This window comes from Typopeltis vanoorti, chromosome 20 (assembly GCF_054136105.1).
Source record: "Typopeltis vanoorti isolate ZY-2024b chromosome 20, IOZ_Tvanoo_1.0, whole genome shotgun sequence".
NCBI lineage: Eukaryota > Metazoa > Arthropoda > Arachnida > Uropygi > Thelyphonidae > Typopeltis > Typopeltis vanoorti.
Window position 1 is genome coordinate 100,529,864 of NC_143568.1, and position 26,744 is coordinate 100,556,607.

The 26,744-nt window shown below is 34.7% G+C and overlaps 1 protein-coding gene across 4 annotated transcripts in view; it reads left to right on the forward strand.

Moving 5' to 3' along the window:
* The window catches only part of LOC150095715 (DNA repair and recombination protein RAD54B-like), a 232,067-nt gene that overhangs the window by 16,079 nt on the left and 189,244 nt on the right, over positions 1-26,744 (forward strand). For all 4 annotated transcript variants that reach the window (XM_090410071.1, XM_090410074.1, XM_090410073.1 and 1 more), the window contains exons 3-4: positions 5,581-5,685; positions 21,463-21,840. In XM_090410071.1, the coding sequence (XP_090266197.1) occupies positions 5,599-5,685; positions 21,463-21,840 (465 nt within the window). In that variant the 5' untranslated portion in view covers positions 5,581-5,598. The remainder of the gene's footprint in view (positions 1-5,580; positions 5,686-21,462; positions 21,841-26,744) is intronic.

Here is a 26,744-nt window from a genome sequence, read left to right on the forward strand (position 1 = left end):
TGGATCCTTTTGACCTCCTCCTCATCCCTAAGAAACCCTGACTAGATCTGTGCACAGTAGTGAAGATGGAGTCTTACCATCTCATCTCATTTTCCTTTTCACCTCTTTTACCTTGCGGTGTCGAGGGTTTATTGATCATCGGACATCAACTGTTCTCAGAATAAGGTGGTCAGCCCTGTGTATCCTATGTCTGCAGTGGTGTTGAGTTCTCAAGGCTGGTTTGCCTGCTTTGCGGGATGAAAAACCCCAGATAAACTAGGAAGAAAAACCCTACTATCCACACCCAAGATCGGCTAACTTGGCTATGGCTGAGCAAGATCTTTAAGCTCCTCACATCTCCGACGGGAATTGAACCTAGGACACTCCTTCCCCAGGCATATGGTTGCGAAGCTCACTGCCACTAGGCTAACCGCACAGACAGGAGTCTTACCAAGGCTCTATAAAGAGGAATAATAACCTGTTTGAGTCTCTGCTTATCAGGTATTCTTCAGTAACCAAGTAATCCAATGAACTTCTTTAGCCACATTTACAATATGCCCTATGCCCTCTAAACTTTAACCCTATCCACTATCATCCCCAAATCTCTGGTTTTATCAATTTCCTGGAGTACAAGTCCATCAGTGTGGTACACAGCTGGTAATCTTTCACATCAGAATGCATAAGCTCACACTTTGCCACATTGAACTGATATCCATTCTCCTTTACTCATATTACCAGTGTATATTAAGATATACCATCCAACCCAATCGAAAAAGTTTGTCTCAGAATTCATGTTCGTTTTGATTTGCAATACTCTATGATATTTTTTATTCATGTTCTTGGATGATGTCTCATTTCTTCTTTTATGTTTACTCACATACATTTTTCTTCTGATGCAATTCGTATACATCATTAATGCTGCACTTACTATTAATTAAATTTTACCTAACAAGATATGCTTGTTTTTATTCTTTACCCAAGCATGACTTGCAAACATAAATTTGCATGTGAGATAACCTCACAACTAGGCCCTTGTATATTGAGGCAGATGACTTTATATCATATTGTCCTGGTATCCATAATGCACAGCTCACCTTTTGGATGCATATATTGCAATGCACAAACATTAGGAAGATCACTACCTGGAGACTTTCATTGAAGTTGAAAAGCAAGGGGATGTTCATCCAGAGTGGGTATCTACCTGGATATCAAACGAATGAGGATGGACTGGCAATTTGGGATTTAGCTGACCAAATTGTATTCTTATTGACTTAAACCATAACTCAAAATGATGATACAACATGATGGAATTTCATGCCTGCTGGGACGTTACCCAGTTATCTTTCAATTACTTTGAAAGATTGCTAAATGAAACAAGCAGTGACAGCATGGTGGTAGAAAACACACCATCTGGAATATATATCTGTACTTGAAGTAGAAAAAGCCATCACAAACCTGAAATGTGGAAAGGCAGCTGAAGTAGATGATATTCAACCACAAATGCTAAAATATGGAGGTATTTACTATGGCTGCACTGCATAATCCAGAAGGCCTGGTCAGAGGGTTGAATTCCAGATAATTGGAATTCATGGTACCCATCTAAAAAAAGGAAATAAAGCTGAATGTGAGAATTACAGAACAATTTCTCTACCGAGTGTTCCTGGTAAGATTTATTCAAGTATTCTTGAGAAATGGCTAAAAAAAATTGTGTAGGAAAACAAGCTGGGTTCAGGTTAAAAAGAGGTTGTCTGGATCAAATTTTCACTTTAGGACAAATAATTGAAAAGTTATTGGAAAATAACAAGAATCTGTATTTAAGTTTTGTAGATCTGGAAAAGGCATATGACAAGGTGCCCAGAGGAAAGCTCATCAAAACGCTACAGTTATATGGGACATTATATCAACCAATACATAGTCTCTATTTGAGTTGGAAATCAGCAGTTAGAATTGAAGAAGGTACAGGAAGATGGTTTGATGTTAAGTCAGGTGTGCAACAAGGGTGTACATTATCTCCACTGTTATTCATCATCTATATGGATCACATTATGAAAGGAAGCAGTATTAAACCTGATATCAAAATTGGATATGTTAATCACAGCCCTTTACTTTATGTAGATGATGTTATACTCCTAAATAAATCAGGGACAAACCTGCAGGATTCCCTAACCAAATTGAATAACTGCTGCAATAAATTTGGTATGAAAGTCATCATTAGAAAGACAAAGACACTGAAAATAAGCAGAAACATTGAAAACATCAACTACATCCTGAATGGCAAACCCATAGAACAAGTAAAACATTTCAGCTGTTTAGGCACAATTTTTAGCGAAGATGGCAAATTACATTTGGAAATAGACAACAGAATTAGCAAAGCTGGTATGGTACAAAGTCAAATGAATAAATTACATGAAATAAGAGAAAGATTAGTCAAAACACTAAGCTGTATACAAGACAGTATTCAAACCAATTTTAACTTATGAATCTGAGAAACAGAAATGAAACTCTTGATCAAAGACTGGAGATCACAGATATGAGAGTCCTGAAAAAGATTAAGGGACTGAACAGATGACATCAATGCAGTATCATATTAAAAATGAGGATATTAGGAAAGAACTTAACATTGTGAGCATTCAAGAATATGTTAGCTTAGTTAATCTCAGGTGGTATGGCCACTTAAACAGAATGGGAGAGGAAAGATTAGCTAAACAAGTGTTCTTTTCCATGATTGCAGGAAAAATACCCAGAGGAAGACCAAGATGTAGGTAGATTGACACTGTAAAAGTGCTTTTGAAGACAGAAATATAAGATCTACTAATATTGGAATGCTGACAGATAACATTCTGATCTGGATGAAAATTGTTGATAGGAAGGTAGTGCTATCATAAAATCCTGTAATCCCCCCCCCCCCGAGGGTATATGTCAGGAAGTTGATTATGATGTTCATCGTAGGTAGAGTAATATAGAGGTGTAAGAGCCTAAAAAAATCCTTTTTTCATCCATGAAATGATGTGACAAGTCCCTAACAAAATGCTACCATCTGGCTCTGATGCAGTCCATTTCTTTCATCTTTATGAAGCTAGATAATTATGAACCTTCCCTCAATGACCGTAGCAAAGTTCTTTTTTGGTCTCCCTCTTTGTCATCTGCCTCTGATGATTCCATTTAAAGCCATGTGCATTTCTTAATTATATTTGTGAAAATATCATAAATATGATTAAGAATTATATTTGTGATATCTTCTCTGTGGTTAGTTGAGCCTCCATAGTTCACTCAGTATAAACAAAGCCCTTTGGTCAGAAAGGCCTGGGTTCGATTCCCATCAATGATGTGAGGAACCTTTATCCAGTCTTTTTCGACTAAAGGTGAGTAGTTAGCCGGTCTCATATGGAGGAAGAGCATTTTTTCACCCATAAACTCGGGTTTATCATCCCTCAGAACAGGCAAACCAGCCCTGTGAACACACACAGATCTACAGTCATAAAATACATACTTAATCCCTCTTTAGGAGGGCTCAACATGACTCCACATCCCCTTAGTATCCCACACCTGCCTTAGTATCCTATAATGCAAAGCAAGATACTTCGCATCATGAAGATCTTAGTGATCTACTTCTTGTAGATCACTCAGAGTTTTTGGAGAGGTATCCCTGCATTTTAACATACCTCAATAAAGGTTGAAACTAGTCTGGGTAGTAGCTCTTCCCATAATGCTTAGCATTATACATGTTTGAAAGGTGTGTCAAATAATGACAAAGTCATTTGTTTTTTGACAAAGTGTTCAACAAATTATTTGACAAAGTAACATACACATCTGAAAGGAAGTGTGCTGTGAATTATGTGATACTAGGGCAATTTGATATTGAAGTTATTTGCCTCCTTATACAAGTAGCCTAGTCATAAAATTACTTCATGTGCAAGCTGTCATTTGCTGATAATTGGGTAAAGGATAAAAACAAGAATATAATTTATCAGCTAATATAATTCACTTTTTAACTATGCAAAAAAAAAAAAAAAAAAGTTACTGTTCTGCTCTATGCACAATGACAATTTTATTAATGACATTCTCATCCATGAAAGGTTCAGAAAATTAATTTATATTATGGCATTGTTTTGGGTAGACATGAATAAAATAAAAAAAAGTTATCAACATTTTATCTTGTAGTATTATTTATTTTTTTCTAAATGTCTACAGATTGTTTCTTGGGAAGAAAATTAATTAATTTGCATGCATCCATGTTATATCTAACCATTTTCATGAAAGTTCTTGCTTAATGGTGAGAAACTACTAAAAAATAATTCTGTTCTTGCAGGTAAATTATTTTATTTCCTTTCTTATGTGACTTTATTTTATTCGACTTAATTGACTTAATCTAGATAAATTCATATCAGAATTGTTTAAAAGACAGAACAGTGTAAAACAATCAGCCTAGTTGATCTAGTTTCTTAGTAGATCCAGCATCTAATATTTGAACGTTATGTATGTGATCCTTGTAACCTAATCATAATACCAGTTTGTTTTAAATATTGATCCTATGTGTGGAAAATAGAAAAAATCCATATTACTGTTACATTAGTACTGTTGTGTAACTGGTAATTCATACTTAGCATGATTTTTGGATCATTCCAGTGTAATCAGAATAAGATTGATAATAAAAAATGTTTCTCCATTAAAAAAAATAATAGTTTGAAAGTAACAAGTGGTTACAGTAATTATCTTGACTACCTTAAGATAACTGAACCTTCATTTAATCAACTTGCATGGGTTAGTTATTAACGAACTTTTGGTATAACACTATGTTAATTGTACCTATATAGTATCTAGGAATAGAATAACAGAAGAAAAGGATGGCAGAACTTTAAAAAAGCCACCAAACACAAAAAATCAGGAAAAATACAGATCAGTTTATAAATACAGACAAGTGGATGATGAACAATAGACATAACTGGTAAATAAAAGAATTGTAAAGAATTAAACCTTAACCAATAGCAATTAATGTAGTTTCACTTATTTAAGTGTTTAATTATTACTTTTATTATTTTTTAATTTTTCTCCTCCTCTTTTCTTTCTCTCGCCAGCGATCAGGCAAGGATCACTAGTTGACCAGAGCAGTTATCTGTAGTGTACTGAAGTGTATCGTGATGTAGCGTGATGTAGCTTGTGCTCCCAGTGTGTGTGTGTGTGTGTGTGTGTGTGTGTGTGTGTGTGTGTTCTTGATGATGACCTTGATATAAAGATCAAAATGTCAAGTGTTATTTTATGTTAATTTTAAATAAAGTAATTCTCCAACATAGAAGTTGTCCATAATTCTACAAAATGAATGTCTTGATTAAAAATTCATTGTGCAAAATTTTGAATTTTTTGTAAATTTCAAGTATATTTAGTTTTTCAAAAAGTGGTTCAAAAGTTAGTAAATACAGTAATTATAAAAATGCAATTATTCTTTGAGTTTAATGTTTAATGGCTCATTAATATTTCTGATACCTGAGTTTTTGATTTATTCCCCAGAACTTTGTGACTCTTTCCTTTTAAGATGGCACTTTGTACAATTAGTGAACTGCATTTCAGATGCCGTGCTCTGAATAGCATGTTTTATTTTTTTAGGGCCAAAATAAAGCTATAATGAGACGTTCTGCTGCACCCAGCCAAAGTGGGGGAAATAAAAGACCTAGATTTCGAGTTCCATTACAAGTAGAGCTTAATAATTCAGTAAGCAGTTGATCAAAAATTGTTAATTGTTGTTAAGTAAATTTAACCTTCAGCTCTTCCAGTAAAGATTTAAAATAAGATTCATTATCTTTCCTTAAGAAAAGCTTTCAAAGATAAAATGTTTTTTTTTTTTACCTACTCTAGTGGTTTGCAGTAAAATGGCACGGGCTGCATTCTGTGCCCTGTTGTTGAAAAATTTTTGATATCAAGGGCTGTCAGTTTTTGAGATGGCACTGTAGAGTTGGTAAGGAAGTTTGCATAGCCATTATGCTGTGCAATTCAGACTCCTTATCAAGGATCTTCTGTTGATATCAAATTCAACTAATCATCTTTTAATTTTAATTATCAATTTAAAAAATTCAAATTCTGATTATTGCTGTTATCATTAGTTTTACTTTGTGAGATTCTTTATCTTTTGCTGTCTCGATGAGAGAAAGATATGCTAAACTAAATAATTTCATTCCCTCAGACTGGAGGTGGAGTAGTTAATTTGAGAAATTTGTTCTATGGATTACATACCATTTTGGATGTGGATGTTCAAGTGATATGAGGGGAGGGGGGGGATGAAAAGTTCTGATAAACACCTAGAACAAAAATTATATTAAATCAACTGATATAATAACCACAAGAAAGAACATATCTTAAAACCCTTCCCTCCATGTTTCATCAAATTGTAATAATTTATTCTTTTTCTTTTAGGATATATATAAGAAGACATGTCAGTTCCTGCATGGCGATTATCACAACTTTTCAGCACACCCTCGTAGATGATTTTTGTTGTCCAGTGTTATTCCATAATGGTGTGGATCCCACCATGAAAAGTTTTATGGTGGGATCCACACATAATGAAAAAAAATTTGAAAAAAAAAAAACTGTTACACTGTATGGCTCTCAGTATTTAAATTCAAAGATAGCTTCCTAAGGAATAACACTAAGACTAGTAAAATCTACTGGAACTGCACATTTTAGCTTTCTGCCACATGGAAAATATTCCATCCTTACCAAAAAAACTGTAGTTAACAGAAAAGCCAAGCAATATATATATATATATATATATATACACACAAAACAAGCCAAAATTTCTCCAGAAAATTTTTTTCACATCCACTTTACCAACTTCTGACATAAATGCCAATATTAAATGATGCACATCATCACTTACAGGCATCCAGACCAGACTTCTTTCTCTTGACAGAAACTTGAACTCTGCCTTCAGTGTCCAGATTACATGATTCCTTTCTCCACAGTGTGATGCCTGTGTCTTTGTGAGACCTGATGTGGCTTAGCTTATCAGAAAATGCCTAATTTGGCATCTTCTGCTTTTGATCTCTTTGGCTTAAAGTTTCCTTGCTCCATTCAGTAACGCTAATCTGCAGTATTTACTGCTTTCCAAATTCCCCCAAACCACCCTGACTTCACCTTCTTATTCTTGAAGCTTGATTCTGATCCAGCTATTCAAATATTGAAGTCATCTTTCTAGGTGACCTTAATGTTCATAATTTCATCTGGCTTTCCTATCTATCACCACTGACTAAGCTGAACAAGTTTATGTATTTGCTAGAAGCAGTGACCAAATGCATGTTGTACATCTAAAATGAATTCCTGATAACTGCACTCTCCAATATACATGATCTCTCTTTTTTTTTTTTAACCACTTCTTCCAGATACACCGTGCAGGTTGCCTCTCCTCTCAGTAACTTATATTGCAATCTTATGCAAGTTTTCTTGCTCACAAAACATCCTTCATACAGTTGCCTCCAGACTCATGTTCTTTGGCACTTATAAAGACACCAAGTGGGTGATTTCAGGAAATTCTACTCTTCTTTTTCATGGTCAGATTACTACTTTTGCTTTACTGATCCAAAAACCTGCTCTGAGCAAGGCACAGAAATTATCTTTACTAGCATGAATATCTTCATTCCTGTTTTACCCAAAATTCCCATCTGCTATCCAAGATTTGCTTCAATAGGTATATCTAAGCAGTTAAAGAAAAAAATACTCAGCTTTCCATCAAGAACATGAGCTGCATATTCAGCCTATACAATAAATGCAAAATAGCCATTAACAAATCCAAATTTGATTTCATAAAGGCCAATAAACTTGCTTCTTATCAAAATGGAAGCCATACCTTCTGGTCTCTGGAAAAAGTTATTGGAGGTGACTTCTGTTTACCTGCACTTCCACCTATATAGATGGCACCTAAATATAAAACTGAAATCCTGGCATCACTCTTCTCCTCTCACTCCTGCATAGACGACCAAGGTAAATTGCCTCCTATCATACCAGAAACTAAGCACCATATGCCTCCTGTCGGCTTCTGACAAGATCAATCAGAAGCACACTACATACACAATAGCTCATGGCAAAAACATGATGTTGAAAAAGAGAATCATGATGTCATTATATATTAACAGAATTGAAGAATTTAAAATATTTTAAGTTAAAACTTTGAAGGAAAACACAGATCTAATCCAAAGAGTTGGGAAATTAAAATAAGAGTTGAAAGTAAAAGTCTTAATATGTTATATAATAAGGAAAAAAAAACATATATATCATTATAAATTCAGATCTAAGTTCGTAATCCAGGTCACAGTTTCAGGAGCTGCTTGTAAAAAGTCATTCCAGTCATTCTGATAAGCATGGAAGGTGTATTCTGTTACAATATGTTACATAGTCTGTCGTGGAGCACCACAGTCACATTCTGGATCTGTTCCATTCATAGAGAGTATCTCCACATCGGCCATGTCCTATTTAGTACTGTCCAGGTTTTGCGAGGTAGATCTGATCCTGTAATGATTTGATCCCCTTTAAAGATGTTATGCAAATGTTCTTTCGTATTTCCCTTCCATGTTTCCTCCCACTTTGGTAAAGGATTAAAATTATTTTGCACTAGTTCTTCTGCTGCTCGTAGTGATGGATGGCGAGATTTCAATCTATTGATGTTAAGAGTTGGGAGATCCCAATGAATAGGTAGGTTCGGATTACCGGCAATTTTTTGAAATTCACGCACTAAAGAATTCAATCTACATAGTTCTGTAGGAATAGTGCCTTCTAAAAGAGGTAACCAATATATTTGGGTCGATTTAATAGAGCTTGTAATTAATCTTAAGGTATTGTTCAATTGAGAATCGATAATCCTTGTGTGAGGGCTATTTAGCCACACAGGAGCACAATATTCAGCACTTGAGAATACCAAAGCAAGGGCTGTTGTCTGAAGAGTAGAGGCTCTAAAACCCCAGGTAGTGCCACAGAGTCTCTGTAGGATATTATTATGTGTCTTTAGTTTATATGCCAAGTTTGAAAGATGTTGCCTGAAAATGAGAGAACAATCAAGTGTGACTCCCAAGTACTTAGGGAATTTATTATATGGAAGTATAGTGTTGTTCCATTCAATTTTTAGTTTCATATTTTCCAAGTTATTATTTAAATGAAAACAAGATATTACCATTTTGCTCCTATTTAAACAGAGTCTCCATCTTTTAAAATATTCATCCGGAATAGTTAAGTCAGCTTTTAGAATTTCTTCTGTATGATTTATGTTGTGTAGTTATTGCTATATTGTCAGCATAACAAAATTTCCTTGATGTAGTGACAGGAAGATCAAATATATACAGATTGAATAATAATGGAGATAAAACAGATCCCTGTGGCAGTCCATTATTTAACTTCCTTTCGCTGCTAGTTTTATTACCTATAGCCACTATAAATCTTCTATCTCTTAGCATATTGTTAATAGTATGGACTATTGTTTTACATGGGATAATTTTATATAATTTGTATAGAAGGCCTTGTCTCCAAATGGTGTCGAAGGCTGTTGACAAATCAATAAATGCTGCTGATGTTTTTAAACCTTTTTGAATACCAGCTTCTATGTGAGTTACCAAAGAGAGAACCTGGTCACAACACCCACGATTTGGTCTGAAGCCAGCTTGTTCTGTTGGGACGTTTTTAAAAATTGTGGAGCTCATTCTATTATAAATAAGTCTTTCGAAGAGTATGACAACAACAGAGGACAGTAATAGGTCGGTAACTTTCCGGTTTACGATTAGGCTTACTAGGCTTTAAAATTGAAAGTACAGGTAACCCTCATATAATGTGGATGTTAGGTTCCATAGAAATGCCGCATTATACGAGACTTAGATCACATAGAAAAAGTAGGGTTAGGTTCTGAAATCGTTTTTTTTTTTAATTATATAAACAACAATGACATATCTAACAAAACCAATATTTTTATTTAATTCAGGTAATTCATGTAAGTTAAGAAAACATGAAGTATGAGACAAATACGTAGTATAAAATTACAAATTGTACATAAATTTCATTGCACATAATGCATAAATGTTTTAGACACAATAAAATAAAGCACATATTTTAATCGTTATCACTGTCTTCAGAAATAACATTTCTTAGATGTTCTTTAAGTGGCTGGAGGTCGTCACCACATAGTTCTGACAAATCTCTTGGACATCATTTGTATAATTCTCATTGCATACATCGGCTGGTTTAGTCATCAAGAAGTCAGTAATAAGACTTTGCTTTCCACTATGCTACTTTTATTAAGTTCATAATATGGTGATAAACAAATATCCAATTCCCCGAGCACTCCTGAGGGATCATTATCCATAAAATAACTTCCTAACTTTCTTGCAAAGTCCAATCCTTCTGCTAATTTCTTTAAACTGAATTCTTTAACGGATTCATCACAATCAGAATCTTCGGCACAACTTTCCCCGCCATTTGCTTTGACACCATCTATTAATTGTACCAGTTCCTCCTCATTTAAATCTGTTTCTCCATCAATTAATTCACTAATTTCATTTTCAACCATATCGCAAAAGCCCTCTCCACCAAAAATGTGTGCGACGTTTATTATATGACGTAGCTCGGCATCCACTGGAGGTACGAGATTTTGTTTCAGAATGGCTTTAGGGTATATTTTTTTCCAGCAATCATTCAGCGTAGAGGGTTGTAATTCCTTAATTGACAGAGAAATAATTTTTCTCTGTTCACAATTCAATATTGAAAACTCTTTCCACGAGGCAGTGTCATGTTTGGATTAGATCCCATTTTTTCCAAAATTAATTGAAATGTTCACCGAATATAATATGACTTAAATGTTGATATTATTCCTTGGTTGAATAAGTGAAGTAGTATTAGGTGGCAAAAAAGTTATTTTAATATTCGGATGACTTAAATTTGTTGGGTGGCCTGGTGCGTTATCTAAAATTAGTAGAATTTTGAAGTCCATATTCTTTTTCTTTGTGTAACTTTCTACATTGGGTACAAAACACTTGAAAAACCAATTTTCAAACATGCTAGCTGTAACCATTGCCTTTTTGTTGCCGGCCAATAAACAGGTAGGGTGGACTTGTCGGGCCCTTTCATCTCACAAGGATTTGCGGATCGGTTAATAAACATTGGTTTTGTCATGTAATCACCTGCTGCATTACTACAAAACAGTAGAGTAATTCTATCTCTGGAAACTTTGAATCCAGGAGCTGATCTTTCATTTTTCGAAATATAGGTGTGTTTTGGCATTTTTTTCCAATATAACCCAGATTCATCCACATTGAACCCTGATCTGCACTGTAACCACCTTCTTTAATGATTTTTAAAAGTTCTGCTGGGTATTTCCGGGCAGCTTCAATGTCTGCTGATGCTGATTCTCCCTGGATTTTAAGATTATACAAAGAAAACTGCTTTTTAAAGTTTTCAAACCAACCCTTACTGACACAAAATCCATGTTGAGAGATTTCTTCTGAAGAATCTTGATCGAGTGCTTTTAAATGTTTATAAACTTTGAGAGCTTTTTGTTTAATAAGGTGTCCATCCAAAGGAATTTTCTTTTGAGTGCAATCTTCTATCCAAATCTCTTTTTCTATTATCCAAATCATTTTTTCTATTAGAATATTGTGAACATGAGCAACGTGCTTTGCATTTACCGTTTACCCAGCAATAACACTTTCTCGGATTTTATGTTCATTTTGTTTGATTGTTCGAATTGTTGATTCATTTAAATTCAGAGTCCTTGCAACAACTCCTGATTTTTCTCAAATTTTCAACCGATCCAAGATTTTAATTTTTTCTTCAAGAGAAATGAATTTCCTCTTCAATGTTGGTTTTTTCCCCTTTTGTTGCAGTTTTAGTGGCCATTACAATAAAAATAAACTTTTACGTAAAAAAAAAAAGCATTACATATGTATGTAACTCACCAGAAAATAAACTGCTCAGCTTGAGAATAACACACTTATGATTTTAATTGTGCTTTCCTGGCAGAAAACGAAGACAATTTTCAACAATAAGCACTTTATACAGTAAACCCTAGATGGCGAACCTATGGCACGTCTGAGAATTTTGCTGGCATGTCAACGATTAACAGTGATATCCTTTTATACTCTTATAAATTATTCAAGTTTTTTTTTAATTGTTACAATACGTACAAGCTGAATGTTGTTTTACACAAGACAGCAGCTATAAAGATGTGAATATGATTGGTGCAGTATTAACAAAAGGTCGCGCGACCCAAAATCAAAAGCAACCGACAAGTGTTGAGTTGAAATGCTAATTCTCTTCAATCGAATTCTATAACATCTGAAACTGTTATAACAACATTCACTATTAGTTTTAACACATTCACAACAGGGTGTCATTTATCGTTCCGATTGAACTTCTCATTACTGACTGGCTCAACTCACACAAACGTTTCGACCCTTGGTTGAATTTTATGGCTTCTTGGCAGGCGAACTCACACATTCATTATATGGCATGTTTCAATTCTTGGTAGTCTTTTATTTTAAGTTAGCCTTTGTGATCTGTCATAATGACATCAAGAATTTCAAATGCAATAAAACAAACACTTATTTCATAATTGAAAAATTGGACAATAGTTTTTATTTAGATACTGTGTTCCAGTGCAACATATGGTTTTGCTTAAGTCTATACAGCATAGTTTCTGTGAGAGCGGACATGTGATTTATTAGTTAGCGCCATTTTTATTCCAATGTCTCTAATTGCACTATTTGTTGAGAATGACACAGACTGCAAAAGCATCTGTACAGTACCTTATTCATCGATACAATAAAGCTAAATTTGATACTTATAACTACTTGCGCGATATGGGCAGACACAAATTTAACGAAGATAAAATTTGATTTTTAAGTCCTGCGATGAAAAATATGAAAAAAAATAAAATAAAGGGTTACTAGAAATTGTAGACTGTGTTATATCAAAACCATGTTGAACAAGGGATACTACAATTTGTAGACCACATTATATCGAAACCGCGTTGTATAAGTGCCGCGTTATACGAGGGTTACCTGTACTTTTGCTATTTTTAAAAATAGTGGGAAGTTTGCCAGTTGTAAGAATGTCAGTATAAAACTTTGTTAACCATAATCTTGCATTTCTTCCCAGATTAATCAAAAATTCTGGATGAATGTTATCAAAACCAGGAGCTTTAAACTGTATTTACTCATTTTTTCCTTTGGGATATATCCAAGTTTTCTAGGAGTTAATCTGCTGTTTTTGGATCATTGTTTATCTGATATTCATTATAAAGTAATTCGCATTCTTTGCTCCAACCATGTATATAGTTATGTCTAATACTTCTAGGAATATTTTTCTTAGCAGCAAGCAGGACTATGCCTATAAATCGATGAAAATTACTACTTATTGGAGATATCCAGCGAATACATTTGTCATTTGCATATTTATTCCAATCAGCCTTTTTAAAATTCCAGTGTGGGATAGGCTTTGATCTTACAAGTGGAATGGAAATGCCAGTGTCAATTAATACCTGTCTATGTTGACTATGAGGAAAGTCAGTTAAGACCCTTCTCAGATTTTGCATAAGGTGACCTGAATTATTTTTGCTCACAAGACATAAATCAGGGTTATAGTCTCTTTTTCAGACTGCATATCTAAAAGTGCCTTTGTCTTTGGCATCAAAGACTAAGTGAAGATTATTTAGTTCGATTCAATCAACAAGTTTTTCACCACATTCATTGTTTTGAGCATAATTCCACTGTTCATGGTGACTATTAAAGTCCCCAATATATATTGCAGGATGTTCAGCAGTAGGAATAATTTTTTCCGGCCAAGGTGATCCAGGTGACTTATAAATATTCGTAATTGTAATATCTTGAACTTTTATCACTACTGTATGTATGTTTTCTACAATATTTTGAGATAGAAGAAAAACTTCTTTAAGACAATTTTGCACATATGTTACTATTCCATATACTTCGTGATAAGTTGCACCAATAGCAGTGTAACCTGGAATGCAAGCTCTTTAAGGAGCTGTTCAGGATCAGCAGCAGCACGTGTTTCCTGGACAGCAATCATATCAACATTGTTGGTTAACAATAATTTCGATAAATAATCGCATTTGGCTTTGCTAATATTTTCAATATTTAATTAACAAGTACGTAGTGTAGGGCCAATGTTTCTAAATTCTGGTTTCTGCAAGTCACTATATTCAGTAGACATTATGAAATTGGCCAGGAGATCCTTAGGATGGATTGGCTGCCTATCGCTGTTGTTCATTTAGCACCACCCAGAGGACATGTATAGCTTTAGGATCACTATGGATGCAAGTAACTTTGTCCCCCAGAAGCACACTAAACAACTTAGACACTAAAGTCTTCAGGTCATAGGGCATCTTTCCAGTTGTGTTCAAATTGTGTCTTCCAGAGCTAACACCTGTCCTATATTGTCTCTACAATCTTTTATACTCAGCTGGATCTGACATTTATCTCAGTGCATAGAAGCAAGCACATATCTAACCTATTCCAAAAAAAAAAAAGTGGGGGGGAGAGTCTGCTGTCAAACCAAAATAATGAAGAAAGTTATCAACAATGAACTTTGCTACTACCTAGAAGCCTACCATTTTATCACCAACCACCAGTATGAATTCTGCTAACCTAAATCCACAGCTAACCTTTTAATCTACATCATCCACCACTAGACATATGCCATTAAAGGTTTGTAGAAATGTGCTGAGACTCTTGACATTTGCAGAGCATTCGATCGTTTTCAGCATTGAGTTCTCCTCAGTAAATTGTTATTCTTCAGTCTACCTGCCTCCTCTGTAATTGGGGCAGCAAACGTTCTAGTTATTTACTGCATGTCATGGTCAATGGCTCCAAACTTTGCAACCAATGCAGAGTGCCTCAGGACCTCACCTACCTTCTTTCTTCTATATGTATGACCTACTCTCACTCATTTTTGATCCTATCCAGAGCTTTGCTGACAATAGTATACTCCATTATTCCCACTCATTTGATAAACCATGCAGTGCTCAGTAGCTCAATAGCTCACTTACAGGCATCCAGACCAGACCTCTTTCTCTTGACAGAAACTTGAACTCCGCCTTCAGTGTCCAGATTACATGATTCTCCACACCGTTCTTCAACTGGGCAAGGATAACCTGGTCACCTTCAGTGCCACCAAAATCGTTTTGTCTTTTCTCTTGCTATCTTATTGCACCTATTTTTGCTTGCAGTAATACAAAAATCACCACAATTGGTCAGATCTCTCTCTCTCTCTCTCTCCCCTTGGGTTGACATTTATCTCTACCCTTATGTGGCATAAATATATCATTTCACATTAATAGCTTCCTTGGCTTCTAAAAAAACTTTATTCTTTTCTCTTCAAGATGCTACTTTTCATCCACTCAGCTACTAACTCTATACAAATCCCAAATCTGTTCCTCCTCGGAATACTGTACATGTTTAGAGTATTGCACCTAAAACCTCCGTAAAAATTTTTGACAATGTCTAAAGGAGAGCAATTTAGTTGATAGGTGACTTGTTTCAGCTGCTATTTCACAATGCACTGTTTCAGCTCTGTCTTTCTACAGGTACTTTCATGGGTCCTGCTCCATAAAACTTGCAACCATAATTTCTCCACTTTTATTGGGCCTGCTAAAACAAGAACAGCACTGCTAACCACCCTCTTTCATTCAACTGCAAGCACATCGAACCTGCTTCTCCTCTGTCTCTTTTTACCTTTTTCATCTGGATCAGAATACTTCATGCTTTCTCATTAAATATTCTCCAATGACTACGACCTCCAACTCTTCAAGAAAATTGTCTATAAATTTCTTCTTTCCTCTCAACCCTCACATGCAATGTGTAAGAGTCACTGTAGTGCAATCAGGTAGTTTTTTTTTACCTTTTTTTTTTTTTGTACAGTTTTAAAAAAAAGGATATTGGGATTCTTAGCCAAATTCCAATTGTTTTTTTTTTTAAATCCATATATAACATTATGATCCAAGTTCAGTGGTGTATATATATATATAAATCTCGTACTTAGATGGGAAAGGTGGCAATGGCCTTTACTGAAGAATTATGGATGAAGACAGTTAAGAATTAATTAGAAAAGTGTTATGTGTAGAGCAGGCTGCATATTACCAGCTGATATAAGCGTGATTTAACATTAATGCATTATTACTAATATTGTTAATCATTTACAAATCAATGTTGATTGTGTACATTTAAAGTCATGATGATTATTAAGATATTACTGAGAGATAATTATCATTGTTGAGCATCTGTTTTTTTGTACATAGGTGTCACACCACAGTAATGATAATATATATATATGTGTGTGTGTGTGTGTGTGTGTGTGTGTGTGTGTGTGTGTGTGTGTGTGTGTGTATGTGTGTTGTATGGCATAGTTAAACTGACACTGAGTTTTTAATTTCCAGCATTGATTTAGTCATCAACTGTAATTTTTGGATTGTTTTTTCAATAAATGAAACCATTCTCAGAGTAAAAATTGTGTAATTCATAAGTTTGTACCACTGCCATCCTAAATGGGTATTTTTCCTTGTAGAAGGTTAAAATAATAATATGTGAGGGTCATTTCAAAAGTTTTCTGCATTGTGCATACATGATCAGTGGGATAATGTAATAGTTTCCATCTTCATATCTGTTGTAAGCCGGATGCTGAGTAGAAATATCATGTGATCATTTTCTGTTTCAGATATTATTCTTATTCCATGAAATAAGACTTGCAAATGGAATGAAAATTTGACTTATCTCAGTTATCATACAATGACCAGACATTTATACATCAAAATTGGAATTTTGTGTTAAAAACTCAACTAAGATTCATAATGCTTTATGAAAAGTTTGTTGATGTTGTATAGTGGATTGCAGCACATTTTCACAGTAGGCATCTCATTTAACTTCTATCAAGTTTGCAAAGCATTAAAGATGATCCAAGAAGTGACATGCTATTGACAACTGTTGAAAGTTTATTTTTCACTTGGTTAGATTATAATAAATTTAGTTTAATCCTTTATCCAAGTGTGAGCATAGTCCTGAAGATACTTTCAGGCGCAAACTTTGTTTGCTCACACTTGAATAAAGGATTAAACTAAATTTATTATAATCTAACCAAGTGAAAAATAAACTTTCAACATCTTTCTCTAAATCCAGAGTAATTTAATAAAAAGGTGGCATGCTGTTTGACAACTCCTATAGGTAGAGATGACCTTGCTAATGCTTCTGCCTGGCATCTCTACTTGGGCCTGGCTCCCACTGAAGAGACCTCAATATAGGTCGAAACTAGTCTGGGTGGTGGCCCTTCTCTTAATGCATAACATTATACATATCTGCAAGGAGATGTGTTTTGCATTATGGGAGATGCTGAGATAGGAGTGATGTTAGCTTGCTCCACCTTTGCAACGAGTTGCCCAGTGTTGTACCACCTTACCCCAGTCCTGAAGATACTTTCAGGTGCAAACTTTGTTTGTTCACACTTGGATAAAGAATTAAACTAAATTTATTATTGACAACTGTGAATGATACATCTGTGGTTACATTAACACTAACTGGAAGAAGATCATTGCAAACTGTATGATGATGATATTGCAAATGAAACAAATATTTCAACAATATGTTTTTAGAATTCCAACTGAAACTTTGAAGACAAGAAAAGTTTCTGCCAAGTAGGTCCCACACCAGAATGCAGCTTGCAAGAGGATTGCATAACGATTGCATCATTACAAGACTGAAGGAGAATAGTTTTTGAATAGAACTGCTGCTGTTGGCAAAAAAATGCACACAAGATTTTGAACTTGAACTAAAAAAGTCAGTCCTCACAATATCAAATATACTAGTCAAAAGTTAAGTTAATGATGATAAATGGCTCAGGACAGGAAAAGATAGCAACAGAGCAATTCCAGGGCCAATTGTGACAATTGCATGCGCTTAGCATTCATTATGGTAAATTATGAATGATGGTCACCTGTTATCCTACTAGCCTGGCACCCCAGGTGGATAAAAAAAAAATCATTAGTCATATTATCATCTAATTAAAAAAAAATATATATATATATTGCAGCATTAATTATGGCCTAATTGATATTTAAAATAAGAGCTGAGGTTATTATTGTCAAATTAATGCCTGGAGTAATTAATTAGTGACTAGAATCCTGGAGTAAGGAATTGCTGGAGACCTACAGTCTTAATTATTATGATTTGTGCCATCCATATTCTTGAGATTTTAAGGTTATCATTATTGTCAAGATTAGATTGGTTGATTAGAATTTCACAGGCATTCTTTAATGAATGTTACTGATTGTTTCTGCATAGCATTTTTTTTCCCTGAAAATTCATGACTGCAGCCCTTATTTTGCATGACATTGCAAGGCTATGTGTTTCACTTGAAGTATCTGATATTATGGAAGAATATGGATGTCAAGTCCTTTCTCATCCCCTATACATTTCTGACATGAATTTATTGAAGGGGAGGGGGTGAGATGCGACTCTGATCTGTTCTCTAATTTGAAATAACTATTTGCTTCATTATAATTGATGAGATTTCTACTCAAGTGATTTGACCTGACTTATCAAACTCATCAACAAGAAAGTGACATGGATACAAGACTTACCCATATGCTGAGCAGCAGTAATAAGATAGAATGAAGATTATATTGAAGGCTTCTAAATGTATTTTGTTAGATGTTTGGTTTAATGAGAAGAATGCAGTGCCGAACTTGTGAAATGATCATTGCATTGGCAAGGATCATTGGAAACTGCATTGGCAGAAAATTGAGTATTATTTTGTGTATTTAAAGATATAATTTTAGCTTTTAATTAAGAGGGAGATGTTAAATCCCGTTTTTATTTTATAGCCAGGTACGAAACTCGGGTCGAAATCCATTGACATCCATAGAGTTTCAATGCCGAAAAAACTATCGGCGGAAGCAAGTGTAAATGATCACTTGGGTAGTACAACACCAGGGCAACTCTATACAAAGGTGGAGCAAGCTCCATCATTAACTTTAATATTCTCTCATAATGTAAAACCCAACTCCTAAGAGATGTATAAATACTGTTTTACATTATGAGAAGAGGTCACTACCTAGACCGGTTTCAACCTTTTTTTGAAGTCTCATCAGTGAGTAGGTAGACCTGGAATATCAAGGTTTTAAGTGAACAGAAACTATCGAATTGCTGAAGTGGTGTGCTATATATTGTTAAATATTGTTAATTACAAAGATAATAAGCCGAAAGGCTATTTTACCGGCGAATTTGTTAATTAAGAGGGAGATGTTAAATCCTGTTTTTATTTTATATATTTTATATTATTTTATAGCCAGGTACGAATGGAGTTGCCCTGGTGTTGTACTACCCAAGTGAAATATATAGTACATCACTTCGGCAATTTGATAGTAGCGGTATGAGTTTCTGTTCACTTAAAACCTTGATATTCCAGGTCTACCTACTCACTGATGAGACTTCAAAAAAGGTTGAAACCAGTCTGGGTAGTGACCTCTTCTCATAATGTAAAACAGTATTTATACATCTCTTAGGAGCTGGGCTTTACATTATGAGAGAATATTAAGGTTAGTGATGGAGCTTGCTCCACCTTTGCATGGAGTTGCCCTGGTGTTGTACTACCCAAGTAATCATTTACACTTGCTTCCGCCGATGGTTTTTTTGGCATTGAAACTCTATGGATGTCGATGGATTTCGACCTGAGTTTCGTACCCGGCTATAAAATAAAAACGGGATTTAACATCTCCCTCTTAATTAACAAATTCACCAGTAAAATAGCCTTTCGGCTTATTATCTTTGTAATTTTAGCTTTTCTCTCTTATTTTTAAAACTCTCTAAATAATAATTAAATCAATGACTGCTGTTATCCTTTAATCTTACAGAGTTCTTAACAGGGTACTACACCATTTATTATTTGCCTTAAGATTCAGAAAATAATGCAAATAATGTATAAAGTTAAGTCAGTAAGTAACTGCATCATTTGTACAGAGTGAGAAAAGAAGAGTGATGTCAGGAAGTCACCTTTATCTTTAGCTGCTTTTATTTGTTTTTTTTTGGATTGGTTCAACTGTTGAGTGTAGGTACAGATGTGAGGTTTTTAACCTTGACTAATTGGCTGTCTTGCTGAATTATCTGCATGAACATGGTCACTCTGCTGACCTACATGCACCATAGAACAGTGATTCTGTTTTTCTCTGAAAGTGAAATGCACCTCCTTCAGACCAAAAAAATTGAAGGCTTACAGTGCAAGTAAGTTGACAAGCATTTTGCTGTTTAATTTATGGACATAAATTAATTGACGTTATTGGTAATGAATCAACGTCTTCATCAGATTCATTACTAATAGTTGGTGAGCAAGTAAGAGAGTTTGGAATGGAAACACATGATGATTCCTAGTGAAGAACAAATCTGAAGGCCATGGATAACATCTGGAAAAGTAAAGTGATCAGCCTGCAAATAAAAACTAAGAGTACTGGAAACATGCATCTTTAGCAGTGTACTGTATGGATCTGAAACGTAGGTAATAAATAAGGAATCAAGGAAAAGAATTTTGGCATTTGAAAGAACTTGTTACAGGAAGATTATAAGAATAGGATGGGTACAGAAAGTCACAAATGAAGAGCTCTATCAAAGATACAACCAAAGGAGAATCTAATGCAGAAGATTATAAAATGGAAGCTGCAATTATTTGGGCACATCTGCAGAATGAGTGAGGACCGGAAGATAAAGACATTCATGTTTGGTATTATGGATGGTGTAAACAGAAGAGGTAGACCATACAGAGAATGGATAGATGACATAAAGGACTGGTGTGGAATGGGTGTACAGAAACTGCGACACTGTGCACTGGACAAAGAAAGGTGGAAGAAGATGGTGAAGGAGGCATCTGACCAACGGGTAGTGAGCCCATAGTTCGTGATGATGAACATGTTTATCATTATATCGATTTTGTATCACCTAGCATTTCACTTGATACAGTGAGATTCTGTGTGATAAATTGAGACCAGTGATTCATAGTGAACTCTTGAGGACTTCTGTTATGAGGTGTTGTTTCATGATTGTATTCGTCTTCATATTGTTAGTCAAATAGTGGAAACACTTCAGGGGGCCAACCCCTGCTCCATCAGACTTCTGTTTGACCACTCAAAACTATTTTGAAAGATAATTTTTTATTTATTTTATTTTATTTTTTCCAGGAATTAAGAGATAATGTACTACATAAGTGGCTTAACTATCCATCTGAAACATTCTTGTGTACTGGTAGATCCAGTATGCAGAACTAGAGAGAGGGCTGTTTGTTGAGACATGATGATTTGTACATTTTGTATTGCTCTTATGCTGATTTTAATGAATAAATTGCTGATACCATCTGACTTTCTCCTTGTATTATTTTCTAATATAAACAAGTCTGTTGAATCAAGTAGTTTTTGAATTTTATAATTACTGATTATTCTGATTTTCTCAACAGTTTATTTTTACTATTTAGACAAATGCTTGTGAGGAAGTAATGCATCTTCCATCAAGAAGTACTGCTGATATTATAAGCCTGCTTACCGAATGTAACAAAAACAAAGATCCAGATATTTTGAAAGAAGAAAATAAGAATAGTTTAGACTTTAAACAGCACACAGAAAGTAGTGATAAAAGTGTTGCACCTGAATGTTTTTCCAAGTATGCAAAGCCTTCCAAATTATGTATGGGATCATTTCTGAAACATCAAGAAAGTAAAAAAGAAAATAACATTCCTGATGAAAATAATTCTAAAAATGAGTTAGATAAAGTTGAAGCAAATCCATCCTCCTCCACTATAACTGACACTGCCAAGTATTATAATGTTATGTGGTGTAAGCTTTCGAAAAAGAAAGTAAGTAAATAAGAGATCACAGTTGTCACTTGTGCTTTTAATAATTTTCAGATTTTTAATTAAGATCAAAATTATTTATTCTGAATTATTATAATTACAGTGTTCTGAATGTTTTGCTGAAAATGATTAACATTTTCAGAAAAATATGATGTCTGATGTATTTAGATGACAAATGATTTTCATCACCCATTGTGTGAGACCATCACATTACTTACTGGAAATATGAGAAGGTTTGAAATATTACAGTATTTAGCCTTTAAAGCAGAGTTCCTTGATTATCTAATCCAGACAGTGGGAAGCTGCAACTTTCAGGCTGCATGTTATCTTTTTAATCCCCAGTGTAGCTTTTTTTTTTTTTTTTTTTTTTGCTTATTAAAGCAAACACACTAGGATGCACTTTTGTAATATGTTTTATTATTTAAACATAATTAAATAAAATACATAAATTATTAATAGAGCAAGCAAATTTATTATATATGATATTCTTTAGGAAAAAACCCGTAGTGATTAATCCTTAATATAAATTTTAGCACAAGTCACAGTTATTTATTTAAAAATAGACCCATGTTTCTCCAAAATCTTTGACTGGCTTTCTCAGGATTACATATGCATTTTTGAATAAAATAACTAGTCATGCATCATAACTAAGCAAATGTCCATGTTATCATTGATTCCAATAAAAAATTAATTTGTGTCATATGGTTATAATTTGTGTTCAAAGCTAGGTTGATTAATGGTAAGTACATCGTACGTTTTTTTATAATACATATCAGTAATGTTAACTTGATGAATAAGCGATGTTTAGATATGATTTAATGTCATTTCCCTGAATTTTATTACACTGATATATGTGCATGTGTGTGTGTGTGTGGGGGGAAACAATTTAGAAGCCCTATTGATCCCACTGACTGATCATCAGAATTTTACCAAGGGAAACATGTAAAGAATCTTCATTTCTTGGCAAACACAATGCATTTCGTTGAGAATTGAAGATGCTTTATCAGACAAAAGTAATGTCAGAAGATCCGAGGAGTCAGCTGAAATGATACACACTTCCACCCAGTATAATATATATCAGGAATAATATTAAATCATATCTAAACATCCATTAACATTTCAAGATAGCCAAACATGGACTATGGAAAAAATTTTATGGAATGTAGTACAAAATCACCTAGATATCTGCTTAGTGACTATGCATAGCCAGTTTTTTTTAGTAATATATTTCTAATATTTTATGTTTCTATCTGTGATCTTGATTAAAGTAACAAATATTGTAGAAACATATTGATCTATTTCATTATTGTCATCAAATTCCTGATATACACCCACAAGGAGTGTACAGAATACTGAAAGAGTACCATTATTATTATTATTATTTCTTGGGCATCTCTATGGAGTCAAAGACTCATCACAGGAGACCTGGCCTAACCATTGTTCACACAATGCCTGTCCTACTACTACTACTACTACTAATAATAGTAATACCACCTTTCCTTGAACTCATTCACTGATGAAGTAGTCACAACCATCTCAGGCAACCCATCCACCATCCTACAAGGGAAAAAAAAATCTAGTCCCTTGTTAAACACATTGTTATTCAATTTCCAGGAGTGACTCCTTGTTCTTTTCCTTCCTGCCATGTACTGAAAAAAGTCTTCAGTGTCAGTCCTATAACACCCCTTTAATAGCTTATGTGCTTCTATCATATCCCTTCTTTTTGACCCTGTCAGCTAGTTTTTGAAGCCCACAGACTTTCAATCTGTTCCTCATAGGGAGCAGATTTTTTTTTTCCTTGTAGGATGGTGGATGGGTTGCCTGAGATGGTTGTGACTGAGATGAAGAGATCCCAAGCAGTACACAATACTAATGGAAATGAAATGCAGGAAATTGATGAAACTGCTAGATTTGTGGTCACTCACCTCTGGATCCACTTCATCTTCAAGGGATTCCAGTGGACTGTTTTGAGTGCCTTTGCAATTTGGCATCTAAACTCAACTACATGTTCACAACAGCTCCCAAATCCACAGTTTCATCAATTTCCTGCATTTCATTTCCATTAGTATTGTGTACTGCTTGGGATCTCTTCATCTCAGAGTGCATGACCTTACTTTTGGCCATGTTAAATTGGCAGCTATTTGCCTTTGCTCATCCTGCCAGTCTGTTTAAGTCATACTACAGGATCTATATATCACAGGAGTGCTCTGAATGCTCTGCTATTCTTAGCTTTACATCATTATCAAACAACTGAATATTTCCCCTTACATAATTTCCTATATTACCGATGTAGAAATTAAACAGCGGAGGACCAAGTACTGAGTTCTTCAGTGCACTGCTTGTCACTTGCTTTCTTCCAGACTCAAAACTCCCCCCCCCTCTCTCTCACTATACAGCACTCTTTGATATTTGCCCATCAGCCACCCTCTTACTCAAATCACCAGCTTCATATCCATCCCTGTTTGCTCCAGTTTATGCAATAGAGTTCCATGTGGAAACCTGTCAAATGCCTTCATAAAGTCCAGCAGTATCACTGAGTAACTATTTCCTTTATCCAACTCAATTGTCACTTTATTGTAAAAAGTAAGTAAATCACTAAGACAAAACCTGCCTTTCACAAAACATGTTGTCCCCTGGAAAGTATTGCCTCTCCTTTCAGTCCTGAATTCTGTCTTTTACCAACTCCAATACCTTAACTAGCACTCCTGATTGACTTATAATTTGCTGCTTCTATCTTGCAGCCTCCTTTATGCAGTAGAACTGTTTTTCCCTCTTTCCACTCCCTTGGTACCTTCCTAGAACCAAAATTTAAATTAAACAGCTTGGTCAGAGGAGGTGCTAATTCCCTTGCACATTCTCATAATACATAGACTGATATGCCATCTAATTCCACTGCTGTGTTGGGCATTAAGGTTCTTCAATATTGTGAGCACCTCCCATTCACATACCTCTATTCTCTCATTAGTTAATGTCACATCTGGCACTGGAATACTTACACCTGGATGGGGGGGGGGTATACCTTTGCAGAATGATCACTCAGTAACTCAACTGTTTCATTTGCTTCTCTTACTTCCCTACCATCAGTAAAGTCATCCTTCCTTTTACTCACCGTAGAGTGAAAGAATTCTGTGATTTCTTTTTGCCTCGTCAATTAGCTTTCTCTCATAATTAGCTTTTGCTTTCCTTACCATATAGGTCTCCTTTCTTGCTATTGCCTTGTACTGCTCATAGACTTGCTGATCACCTTTTGTTTATATTCCCTCCACAAGTTTTTCTTTTTTTTCTGCACTATTCATCCATCTGACTCCTTTCTGATTTATTCTTCTAAGTACAGGTGTCCCTTGATTAACATGATTAGTTAATCCCTCGATGTTACTGCGTATATCAAAATCACGTTAATCAAATATAATAATCAATGGTAAAAATTACAATTCGTCCATGATCGATTACTGTATTAATAATTCGTTTTATATAGTACTCTTTTAGGAAAGATAAAAAATGAATGCAAAATAAATGTTTAATAAATGCTTGTACCTGCATTAGTTACTGCAATTTTTTATCAAAAAAAAAAGTTATCAAGAGTCATTTGAACAATTTTAGTTTTTTTCTTATCAGCATAAATTCTACAATAACAAGCAAAATGACTCTCTAGACCTCGCAAACACCATTCTTCGATTAACATCTGGATCCATATCCATTACTTGCTGCTTAAGCGATTCTAAACTGCAAAGTATTCCATTCAGTTCTTCGATTGTTATTTCCTTTGGAACCTCATCTTCACATTCCATTTGTTCGTTGTCTTTGCACGTTGTTGTTCAATTTCAAGAAGATTGTTCTCACTGAAATCTTTTGAATTCGAATCCAATAATTCCTTAACATCTTCTGCATCAACACCATCAAAACCAAGGTCTTCACCAACTGCAACGATTTCTTCAACCACTTTCACAGAATTTTGAAACCCACCTAAGTCATTAGTGCATTCTGGCAAAAGGTTTTTCCAAACAGCTCTCATGCAGCTAGCAGACGCTTGCTCCCACGAGTCACGAATGTTTTCAATTGCATGTTTAACGTTAAAATTTTTCCAAAATTCTTGGAGCGTAATCGCATTTTCTCCCATTGTTGTTTCTACTGCCTTTGAGAATGTCTTTTTAAGAAAATAAACTTTGAAAGTTGCAATCGCACCCATGTCTATGGGTAGTAGCAATGATGTCGTATTTGGTGAAAAAATAAAACTTTCACATTCTCACACAGATCATTAAGATAATTTGGATGACCAAGTGCGTTATCAAAAAGAAAAAGCTCTTTGAAAGCTAAGTTATTTCTCTTGCAATAAGCTTCAACTGCCGGAAGCTTTGTGTAATCTGAGCCTTCTGATTCGTCCACCAAATTACAGGTAAAGAGTTCTTGTTACATCTCCTTTTAAAGCCCTTGGGTTCGATAGACAAATGGCGGTTTCAATTTAAAATCTCTATTAGCATTCCCTCCAAGCATAACAGTTAAGCGATTCTTTTGATACTTTATAGCCAAGCTGCACTGCTTCTTTTATTGATATAAAAGTTCTAGATGACTTTTTTTTTTCTGTAAAATTTATGAAGAATGTAATTTGTAAATACAGCAGAACAATTGGAGCTTGTAATACATCCACTCTTAATGTGAGGAATGACGTCATCATGGTCACGACTTTCTTTCTCTCAGTCAGGAAACACTCCTCGAGGCTTGCATGTTTTTGTGCGGTAAATTTAAAGGCGCGTTAATTAAAACTTGTTGCTTATATAAAGGGATTGTTGCAGTTAATTTCGCTGCATTAATCAAATTTCGAATTAAGCAAACCACGTTAAGCAAGGGATACCTGTATACAGTCTGATATTCCTCTTTTCAAGCACCCCTTAACCATCTCCCATACATGG